At 43.6% G+C, this 11,693-nt stretch overlaps 1 protein-coding gene across 1 annotated transcript in view; it reads right to left on the bottom strand.

Moving 5' to 3' along the window:
• The window catches only part of GCLC (glutamate-cysteine ligase catalytic subunit), a 58,122-nt gene extending 46,635 nt beyond the window's left edge, over positions 1–11,487 (bottom strand). The window contains exon 1 of the mRNA XM_048845282.2: positions 11,209–11,487. Coding sequence (XP_048701239.1) covers positions 11,209–11,358 — 150 coding nt within the window. The 5' untranslated portion in view covers positions 11,359–11,487. The remainder of the gene's footprint in view (positions 1–11,208) is intronic.
• Positions 11,488–11,693: the final 206 nt, after the last annotated feature.

Genomic DNA, 11,693 nt, shown 5'->3' on the forward strand with positions numbered 1-11,693 from the left:
ATCTTCCTCAACCTAACAGGTCAAGTCTTCTGTATATTAGGTGTCTAGTAAATATTTCAAATCTGGCCTTTCTGCCAGTTTAGAGCTCAGGAGGTAAACTGTACCAGCTTGAAACACTGCAGTAGTACTGACTATGCAGAAATACAGCAGAGGTCAGCAACCCCAAAGTTTCACGTTTACAGTGGCAAGATCTGATATTTCCATTTGAAGTATTCCTTCTATGGTGCTATAGTGTCTTACAAAAATTATATCTATATCTACAAAGACAGAGTACCACCCCCAAGCAGCTCACAGTCTAAGGCATATCTACACTGCCACATGTCAGCAAAACTTATGGCGCTCAGGAGTGTGAAAACACTCCCCCCCCAAGCAACATAAGTTTCACCGGCATAAGTGTAGTAGTCAGAGCTCTCTTGCGTTGAGATAGAGCAGCTACATGAGATCTTTTACAGCGGCGTAGCTGTATTGGTAGAGCTGTGATGCTGTAAGTGTACTGTAGACAAAGACAAGACCCACAGAGGAAATGAAGGGGAGGGTGGAGGCAAAGGCTAGGTGATCACAGGGACATTGGAGAGGTTAATATTTACTATTTACACATCTTGAGGGTTGAGGCTTTTTAAAAAAAAAAATATGTAAAATATTTAGCTTAAGCTCTCTTCTGAGGTGGGTTTTGAGAAGGATACTAAAAGACAGTAAGGAGGTGATATGCCTGAAGGCATATGAGCATCGAAACACCACAAGGCAAGCAAGTTAGTAGCCTTGTCTATATTAAGATTTAAGGTGTAACACTAGCATGCATTATCTAACACATTTTTAAAATCTAGTGTAGACCCTAGGCTTTTCAAAGTGTCAGCTAACATGTGTTAACACCTTTAAATCCTGGCTTAGAAAAGGCCACCATGATCAATACAGCAGATGCAGTCATACAAACGTTAGGGACATGCTAAATCTTCTGTTTGTATCGGAATAATACTATTGTCCTACTTTTTGTATTTTGTCAAATTGTGCTCTGAGAAAAAGCATGAACAAGCAGTCATGTAGCAACTAATCTAATCATTTATGAGTGCTGCTTTTCTCATGTGGCACACAGGCAAGTAGCGATTAAGACAGCTACCATTCAAGCACCATTCAAATACAGCCACCATTCAAATGCAGCCAGTCATGCTGTATTTGGCTGGGGGCCAAAGCTGTGCAGTTTTTCATGAAGGAGAAGAGTTTAAAAAAATACAGCCTGTTTTCCGAATTTTACTGTCTGGAAGGATAATTTGCAGGGGCTTAAAAGAACTGACATGACCCAACATTTAAATTTTGTAAAAACAAGCTTTTACAAAACTTAAAGACCAATACAAGTATTTCTACAAACTTAAGATGCCAAGGAATTGATTTAAAATAGCATTCTTCTGCAGCTTATGAAACCAATGTATGGTAGCAATAAGTAGAACCTGAGAATGAAAGTCCGTTCATTCATCACCATTCTCCATGTTTGGAGAAATACACATAAAGTAAACAAAGAGCATAAACAGTGATGAACATATTGCCTTTTTAAAATGCTCACTCCTAATAGCATTAGTAACATAGGTAAAAAAAGATGCATTTTAGGTGACTGTGTCAATTTGTATCTTCACCTAGCTGAAGTTTTCAAGATTTACATATAGATAACTAGCAACACAGGCAATGCTATAACCAGATCAGACAGCAGTTCATGTATTCAACTATTCGGTTTTTGACAACGGCTAGTACCCGATACGTCAGAGGAAAGTTAAAGACAATCTGCAGGGGACCATTATGGAATAACCTACTCACATGGTTAGGTTTTTTTCCTATCCCCCTCATAGGTTGGCTAGTGACCCGAAGCACGAGGCTCTCTTACTTTTTAAAACCTTACTTTTGTAATTCTGGCTATACTTGTCATTCATGAAAGCATTAAAGACTTTTTTCAATTCTGTTAAATTCTTGGCCTCAAAGATATTATGCAACAATGGGTTGCACAGGATAACTGTGTTGTACAAATAAAAATAAAATAAATAAAAATACGTTTGCAGCTCTTCAATTTCAATGACTTATTCTTGGAAGATGAGAAGGTTAAATATTCAATTTACTTTCTCTGCATATCATGTCCTTTTGGGGGGAGGGGTTTGGTCTCCTCTCTAAACTCTTTTCAACTTCTCTTCTTATGGAAGATTTTCCTTTATTCATTTTTACTGTCAAGTCTCCAAAACTCTTTTCTCTTTTTTTTTGAAACAAACAGAAACAGAACTCCGCATTCCAAATGAGTGTAGCACAGATTTATATAACAGTATTATAATTTTTCAGCCATATTCTCCATCCATTTCTTGTGGAGTCTAACACTATTCACTTTTTTGGGGGACCACCACCCAGATTCTTTTTACCTCAGCTGCTTCAGTTAATTTACAACTATTCAAAAACCATGGGGGCAATAATACAACTGTCAAAGACCCATCAGCTTCACTCTGTGACGGCTGCTGCTGGGAACAGTTTTAAACAGCATCTGAGGACTGGCACAGGATCTAGCTCTGGAAAGCCCCATAAAAGATGGGAGAAAGTTAAAATTACTAGTCTTATTACCATCCATGCAATGAATATGTCTCTCTTCCATATTTGTCAGACAACTACTAGCCAGAGATAACATCCCTGTGTAGATTCCAGGAACTACATTTTAGTAAAGAAACCAGCTTGCCCTTCCCTTTCACAGCACATGGGAAGGAGTGCTTGGCTTCTTGCCCGGGTGTTGCTCTTGACAATGGGGCCACTCATTTTAGTTCTCTGGTTTAGCATAAGACCATAAGAACGGCCATACTGAGTCAAACCAATGGTCCACCTAAGCCCAGTATCCTGTATTCCAGCAGTGACCTATACCAGGTGCTTCAGAGGGAATGAGCAGAACAGGTAATCATCAAGTGATCCACTCCATCTTGCCCATTCCAAGCTTCTGGCGAACAGATGCTGAGGACACTTCAGAGCATGGTTTTGCATCCCTGCCCATCCTGGCTAATAGCCATGAACTTATGTAGTTCTTTTTTGAAACCGGTTATAGTCTTGGCCTTCACAACATCCTCTGGCAAAGAGTTCCACAGTTTGACTGTGCGTTGTGTGAAAAAATAATTCTTTTTGTTTGTTTTAAACTGGCTGCCTATTAATTTCATTTGGCTAGCCCTAGTTCTTGTGTTATGAGTAAACAACACTTCCCTATTTACTTTCTCCACCCGCCATGATTTTATAGACCCCTATCATATCCCCTTTTAGTCATCTCTTTTCCAAGCTAAAAAGTCCCAGCATTCTCTCTCCTCATATGGAAGCTGATCCATACCCCTAATCATTTTTGTTGCCCTTTTCCCAAAACATATATTTGAGATGGGGCAACTACATCTGCACCACAGTTTTCAAGATGTGGGTGTTGCATGGATTTATATAGAGGCAATATTATATTTTCTATCTATCCCTTTCTTAATGATTCCAAACATTGTTAGCTTTTTTGACTGCAGCTGCACATTGAGTGGATGTTTTCAGAGAACCAACCACAATGGCTCCAAGCTCTCTTTCTTGAGTGGTAACAGCTAATCTAGACTCCATTTTATATGTATATGTTCTCCAATGTGCATTACTTTGCATTTATCAACCCTGAATTTATTCTGCCATTTTGGTGCCCAGTCTCCCAGTTTTGTGAGAATCCTTTGTAACTCTTCGCAGTCTGCTTTGGACTTAACTCTCGAGTAGTTTTATATCATCTGCAAAATTTTGGCACCACACTGTTCACCCTTTTTTCCAGCATATTTATAAATGATCTGAACAGTACTGCTTCCGGTACAGATCTGTGGGGAACATCACTATTTACCTCTCTCCATTCTGAAAATTGACCATTTATTCCTACCCTTTGTTTCCTATCTTTTAACTAGTTACCAATCCATTAGAGGACCTTCTCTCTTATCCCATGGCAGCTTACTCTGCTTAAGAGCCATAGGTGAGGGACCTTGTCAAAGGCTTTCTGAAAATCTAAGTGTACTATACCTACTTGATCACCCTGTGACACTGCACCACATTCTTCAGTGATATTATATATATATCTATGCCAAAGTGCTGCCGAAGGCTCGGAGCGACTGAAGGAACTGGTTCTTCAGCTTCTGGCAGCGTGCGTGCAAAAAATAGGATTATGGCATAAATATGATGCATTTTATGCAAGATGGGTCATGTGAGAGGTCAGGATTTGTTGAATATATTTGCATGCATGTATCATTTTTGAATCTGAAGTTATGAATATTCACTATGTATCTGTATTTCAAATGTACTTACACCTGGGTAACGCCTGCTAGATAATCAGTCTATATAGTTGGTGGGGAAGAGCCTATTCAGGGCAACGGGCCATTAGGAAAAAAAACAATAGGCCTTAGGAGAAGCTTATCTCCCACCTAGCGAGCCTTCCTGCGAATGCTCCGAACAGCCTATAAATAATGGCTGCTATGACTCTACACGGACATGTGACCAGGCTACATGATTCTTGACTCCATCGTGAGATGTCAGTATTTTTCCACAGATTGGTCTGGGAACCACGCTTTAGAATAAAGGTTCTTGCCCTATACAAGAGCTATATAAAGTAGGGAGTGACATCAGCTGTGGTTCTTCACTCCCCACACAGGAAGACTCCTGGAAACACCTGAGGAACAGAGACTGAACTGGGGGAGGTGCTGAGCCCAGGCTAAAGGGATTTCTAGCCTATGAATGAAACACCTGGGGATTCCAAGCTATAAAGCAAGTGCAGCTTGCCACTTAAGAATCTGCAGCCTGCTTGTATCATCTCTTAGGATGAGAATCTGCTAATTCATATCCAATCTATTTAGTATATTAATCTTAGTTTGCATTTTTTTATTTATTTGCTAGGTAATCTGCTTTCATCTGTTTGCTATCACTTAAAAGCTCTCTTTTATAGTTAATAAACTTGTTTTGGCTTTATCTAAACCAGTGAGTTAGAGTGAAGTGAATGGGAATCATAGCTCAATGGGCAAAGGCTGGTGCATATTCCTCTCCATATTGAGGGAAGGGGCAAACTTTATCAGCTTACACTGTACAGTTCTCTGTGCAGGACAAGACAGCATAATTTTGGGTTTATACTCCAAAGGGGATGCATGCCTAGGGAGCTGGGAGTCACCTTAGTTGTAGCCTTCCTATGCAGGGGCTGGTCAGAGAGCCTGCATGTGATTGCAGCTGGGTATGTCCTTACCTGTATGGTAAAAGTGCAGGCTGGAGGGCGTTGCAGCTTGTCACAGCAGTGCTATCTGAGAGGGAGCTCAGGCTAGTGGGTCAGGGAGCTCAGTATTATCCCAGTTCCAGGTGGCACCCCGGGGGCATCCATCATAGCCCCTTTTCCACATGCTTGTTGAGCCCCTCAAAGAATTCTAGTAGATTGGTGAGGCATGATTTCCCTTTACAAAAACCATGTTGACTCTTCCCCAATAAATCATTTTCATCTATGTGTCTGATAGACATAGATGAAGCTGACAGAACAATTTAGAGAAAAAGGAAGGGTTAAGATGATGAAATACAAGGGGTCAGGAAGAAACAAGGTGTACAACAAAACCAAGAGAGAGCGCACTTTTTTTATAGTTTAAAAAGAGGTGACTGATAACATTAAAATTAAATAAAATGCACAAAGAATAGACAACTGTTTTATTATTCATTTAAATTTTAAGGAGCGTGGTGGCAGATTCTTCAGTGTGGCTAATATACTTAGCTGCCAGGCAAGTTTCAAGCTGTCCAAATTCATACGTCTTTTCTTTAAAATGAAAATGACCCTGTGAAAATTGAATTCACTCATTGTATTCTATGCCTAAAAACTCACAGTGACATTATTTGTATCCAATAGAAGGGTCATAGTGGTCTAATTTCAGAAAACAAGCAAGGACAGAATAGAAATCGCAAGCCGGATTGTCAAGTCATTCACATTTTTGCACATAAAAATCATCATTTCTTTCTGCAGCTTTCATTTTGACCAAAAATGTTACCCCCTTTGCAACTTTTACACACACACACACACACTGGAGCATCTCCTTCCTGTTCTGGTGCTGCTGTTTAGTCCCTTTCCACATCTCTCTTCTAGTCACTTTTGCTCACACCATTCACTCCAGGTCTGGCATGGCACAAGGTCTGAAAAATAATCAATCATCTTGTTCTGTCTTGCAGCAAAGTGGACTGCAGAGACAAACAAATAAAATATGTGCAGTAGCGTTTCACTTTGTATACTCAAGCGCATGCACAGCGCAAAGCAATGGAACGGAGCCGAGTGGCCAAGAGGCCAGCCATTTCATTCTTCAGAATCCAACATAGGCTGCAAAGTTAAACTTCTTATGTCTGCTTTGAGTTGCAGACAGAAAGATGGACTGGAACAGAATGGGAAACAGGTAAAGCACCAGCATATAGATAACTTCTCAGGAGGGTAACTGTGGAGAAGCCAGAATATGGTCTACCTTACCTCTCTGCAGCGAAGGTCTTTATATCGCAAGTATCTGCCAACCCGCACTACAGTGAATCATTAATTTGACTGTAAATAAGGAAAGAAGTTAAAAGAAAAGGTGAATGATGCCCTCTCCTTTTTATAAGAACTTTATTTTGTAATCTTAAAGAGACTTTTAATAAGATTTTCTAAACAGGAAGTTGTATTTGTTGTTATTGTTGTATGTCTGTCGTTGCTGATGTGGGGCTTCAGTTGTTGAAGTAGTGAGTTTTTTTGGAGAGAAACAGGTCAGAAGATAGGGAAGCAGCCCGGCAAAGACATGACACAGTATCACCTGAGCCTCTCCCAAGCCTGTAAGCAAGATGGTAGATTAGTAGCTCAAGAGATCACAGAGCCAATGCTTTGATCTTTCAAACTTGCTACTGAAAGGTGGGCAGGAACATTGTGGAATTACACTGGGAGGGATCAGAAGCTGTGTTAGTCTGTATCAACAAAAAGAACAAGGAGTACCGTAGAGACTAACAAATTTATTTGAGCATACGCTTTCGTGGGCTAAAACCCACTTCATCGGATGCATGCAGTGGAAAATACAGTAGGAAGATACATATACATACAGAGAACATGAAAAAATGGGTGTTGCCATGCCCACTATAACGAGAGTGATCCATTAAGGTGAGCTATTATCAGCAGGAGAAAAAAACCTTTTGTAGTGATAATCCGGATGGTCCATTTCCAACAGTTGACAAGAAGGAGAGAGTAACAGTAGAGGGGAGGGGGGAAATAAGCATGGGGAAACTGTGTAATGAGCCAAAGAAAAAAAACTATTTCCCCCCTCCCCTCTACTGTTACTCTCTCCTTCTTGTCAACTGTTGGAAATGGGCCATCCGGATTATCACTACAAAAGGTTTTTTTTCTCCTGCTGATAATAGCTCACCTTAATGTATCACTCTCGTTATAGTGGGCATGGCAACACCCATTTTTTCATGTTCTCTGTGTGTATATATATCTTCCTACTGTATTTTCCACTGCATGCATCCGATGAAGTGTGTGTTTTAGCCCACAAAATCTTATGCTCAAATAAATTTGTTAGTCTCTAAGGTGCCACAAGTACTCCTCGTTCTTTTTACTGGGAGGGATATAGCACTACTGTTAGCTATGCTTAGCTTTGTTCAGAACAAGTGGATCACAACAGTGGTGTGAATGCTGTTTTATGTCCAGAGACCTTCCACCTGAAAGCACTTGCAGCCCCAACTGAAGTCAGGGAGCCATTGGTCCTCAACACCTTTGTAAGCCAAAGGCATAGTGTGCTACAGGTATGCTATGTTAGAGGATTATAATTACAATGTTCTAGAATGGACAAGACATTGGACAGCTCTACAACCCCAGGCTACAGGTTCTCTCTGCATTCACAAGCAAACACAGTGAATCCACTTTGTGAAAAGGAATTCTGGAGATGAAGGGGGAAGGCATCTTTTAAATATTTCTATCTGTCTGTGGACAAGAACAGGGAGGATCTGCAGGTAAGGAGCTCACTGTTTATCTTCCTCAGTGTTCCAGACACAGAGCTGGGCAGGCAAGCATATCTTTGATAGTATTCCTTTAAAAAAAAAAAAAAAACCAAAAAACCAGAAATAAAGCTATTACCCAACTGTATCCCAGAACTGTATTTTAGAACATCAGTTTTATTACAGTGACTGTATCACTACAGTTAAGTGAGAGCTGTCATCTCCATTATTAATTCCTATCTTTAAGGGTTTATAGCCAAGTCAATAAAAAAAATTTTCAAGCTATAATTTGATATACAAGGTCCAAGTCCACAGCACTTTTTTCTGTCAAGTTTAAAACAGGGTTAATTCTTCTGAGTTCAACATAGATGCCACAATGCTTTCCACAATCCTTCTGGCTATTTGATCAGAGAAATCTAAAAGTCAAGTTTCTTTTTCAACTAGTCAGTTTCTAATACAAATGAACCTTTTTACAAGTGGAAGAAAAATATGGAAGCAAAATAAGTTACTGTTCTGCACGTGCACAAACCATAAGTTCAAACCACAAATTTCACCAATGTTTGACAGATTCCAATACCGTGTTGAGCCTTTAAGACCCACTGAAATAACAGCTTACAATATGTCAAGATAGACCTATCTTAACGTACACTGATACTACTCTGACAAGTAAAACAGGTGGTGTCAGTGCAATGCATTATGTAGCAACAGTAAACAAACAGCAGCAATGAAATAATGAATGATCTTTTCTGATTGAGTTGAGAACTCCTGCTTGCTCTATAAAAATTGTTTAAAGGAGCTGCAGGTATTAACCTGCTCTCTGAAAGGCACAACATAAGACAGTACACAAATCTGTATCGCTACATCTGGGGAAACCGGTCAGTACAACTAGAAAGAGGGAAAGTTTGTTGCCTGTAATTCTGCTTCCCTGAAGGCCTACAGGCTTCTCAAGCCTGCATTTTAACTCTTTAGCATGAGATTGATACAACTCCCCTAGATCTTAAGATTTTGACCCTTGAGAACATCAGCAGCCAAGAAGAGGGCAAGCCATTCCTGCTACTGAACATCATCCATTGCCCCTGCCAAATATAAAAGTTGCCTTCTGATAGCTCCAGTCAGTTCTTTTGCATGGGAAAGGAAACTGCCAGAAAGAAAAGCTAATTTAAGACTAAAACAAGAGAAGAATAAAAAAAAAAGATGTAACAGAAAACCTAAAAAAAAAATAACTTTCATACTAAGCCTACAGGAGTTCTGCTCTGCCGCTCCTTAATCCCGAGATTGCTCATGGACAGACTGTCCACAATAGTGCTCTGGCCTGGAAAGAGATTTGGTAGTTTATGTCTGGTCAAAGAAAGAACATTAAGAAGGGCTACAGCCAAGAGTGGAGAGAAGAAGAGACCTAGGGCTTGTCTACACTGGCAACGTTAAAGTGCTGGTGCACTGTCTACACTGGCGCTTTACAGCGCTGAAACGTGCAGCGCTCAGGGGGGTGTTTTTTCACACCCTGAGCGAGAAAGTTGCAGCGCTGTAAAGTGCCAGTGTAGACAAGCCCCTACATTCCCTCAGCGGAGAGGGCATTCTCTTTGCCCAGCTACCTTCAAGGGTCTCAAGACCTCACTCCCACACTTGCAGAGCTTCCCAAACAGGAGACACAATCAAAAGCCTTCCTGGATTGTTTACATAAAACATGGTGGCCCAAGAGTGCACTTGCCCCATGACCACCTTTTCGGATATCAGGTCTCTGACAACTGCCAGTGTGTACAGGGCTGCCCTAATCTCCAGAGCATTTATAATCCGTTAAAGACTAAATTCTTTCATAATGGAGCCCCTCCCAGGTTGGATATACCTGTGGTTACTGTGCTTTGGAAGAGAAGTGTTTGAAAACCTATTCTTAATTGCAAATTGGATCTCTCTGGTTTGATAATGATCTAGGAACAGAGCTTGAGGTGCAACGCAAGAGCCCCTTGTCGATCTTGCTTCCTACTGGGATCTCCAGGTCTCCTGATGTTACCTCATAAGGAGATGTACTACTCGATAGCTCTAGATAACAAGACCGAACATTTGTATTAGGGTTCAAGCTGTGACCTGCTAGCTCTTCCTTATCGTTTTTGACAGAACGATGATGTCCTAGATCCCATTGTGGGGCAGGGAAGCCTTGAATTAAATTAGTCTGTGCAGAGGATAGAAATTTCTCAAAGGGTGGTCCAAGGCTGTGGAACGAACAACTCCAGGAACTGAAAACTATCACAAACCTCACCACCTTCCACTCCAAGTACTAGGAGCACTTCTTTGAATTTATAAATACATAGCAACAGGTGTATTTAAACAAAAAACTACCAAAACACACCATGGCACATGAGAGGGGGTGAGAGAATAAACATCACCTTGCTTAATGAATGACTGGAAGATGCTCAGATACTATGAGCATGAATGTGGTTTAAGGAGTTAAGACCCAAAAGGAGAATCCTGAACAGATGGTCTCCAGGAACCTAACATTGAAGATAATCTGCTGTGGCTCACGAAAGGTTACGCTCAAATAAATTTGTTAGTCTCTAAGGTGCCACAAGTACTCCTTTTCTCCCGACACTGACTCCAACCCCCTCTTACAATTTTCCACTCCTGACAGTTAAGTCAGGAGCTTAATATGAATCGCCCTTCTCTGTAGTTTGGTTTTTGAGACTCGGGTTTTTTTAAAGCAGAAAGGGCTTGGGCTCAAAAAGCAAAACAATTTAAAATAAAAATAAAAAAAAAAGCAACCCTCTGCAGTTGCTGTGAGGTCGCAGCGCCCCGGGTATCACAAGCCTAGAGATGCCACAGGAAAGCGTTTAAGCATCGCTCGGGGGCCGGAGCGCACTCTGCGGGGGGAGGCTGTTCAAACACCGACGGAGAGCTACCGCCCCCACGCCCCGATCCCCCGCACGGCTCCACACCCGCGCCTCCCCCGCCCCGGCCAGCAGCCCCGGGGCTCGAACTCCGAGCCCGCCCCCCGGGGAGCGAAGCGCCGCCCCCGAAGCAGGCAGCCGCACCAAAGGCGCCGGGCGTGCGGCGACCGCGGGGCTGGAGGCACCAGGGGCAGCCGCCTGGTCCCCCGCCCGCCGGGCCCAAACCCGCCCTGCCCCCAGGGGGCGAGCGCGAGCCGCCCCCCGGCCGGCCGGCGCCCCCACGCCGCAGGGCTCTCGGGAGGGAAGCGGAGAGGCAGAGCCCGCGGCCGCCCGGCACCTGCCTGCCGCCCGCCCCGCTCACCTCGTCCCCCCATTTGAGCACGTCCTTGTGGCGCTCGGCCACGGCGCGGTAGATGTGCAGGAACTGGAGGATGCCGTGCCGGCGCACGTGCTCCGCGTGCCGCTGCGTCTCCTCCCAGCTCAGCGGGGAGCCTTGCGACAGCAGCCCCATGCCGAAGCCGCCGCCGCCGCCGCCGCCGGGCCCGGGCTCTCAGCGCGGCAGGTGCCCCCGGCGAGGCGGACGCGGCTAGGGCGCTGGGACGCAGTGCGCGGAAGCGGCGGCAGGAGCCTGTGTCCCGGCGTAGCACGTGACGGGGGCTAGCGGCGGCCAGCGTCAGGCCGTGACTCAGCACTTTCCGCCGGGCCCGCCCCGCGCCCCGCCCCTGGGCCGCCCGTCACCCCGCGGGGAGGGCCCGGCCGGGCCTCGGCAGAAGCCGAGCGCCCCCGGGCTGAGGAGGTGGGAGGTTACTTCGGGCGGGAGCCACGCCCCGATTCCCGCTCCAGGCT

The sequence above is a fragment of the Caretta caretta genome, chromosome 3, assembly GCF_965140235.1.
Source record: "Caretta caretta isolate rCarCar2 chromosome 3, rCarCar1.hap1, whole genome shotgun sequence".
Lineage (NCBI taxonomy): Eukaryota > Metazoa > Chordata > Testudines > Cheloniidae > Caretta > Caretta caretta.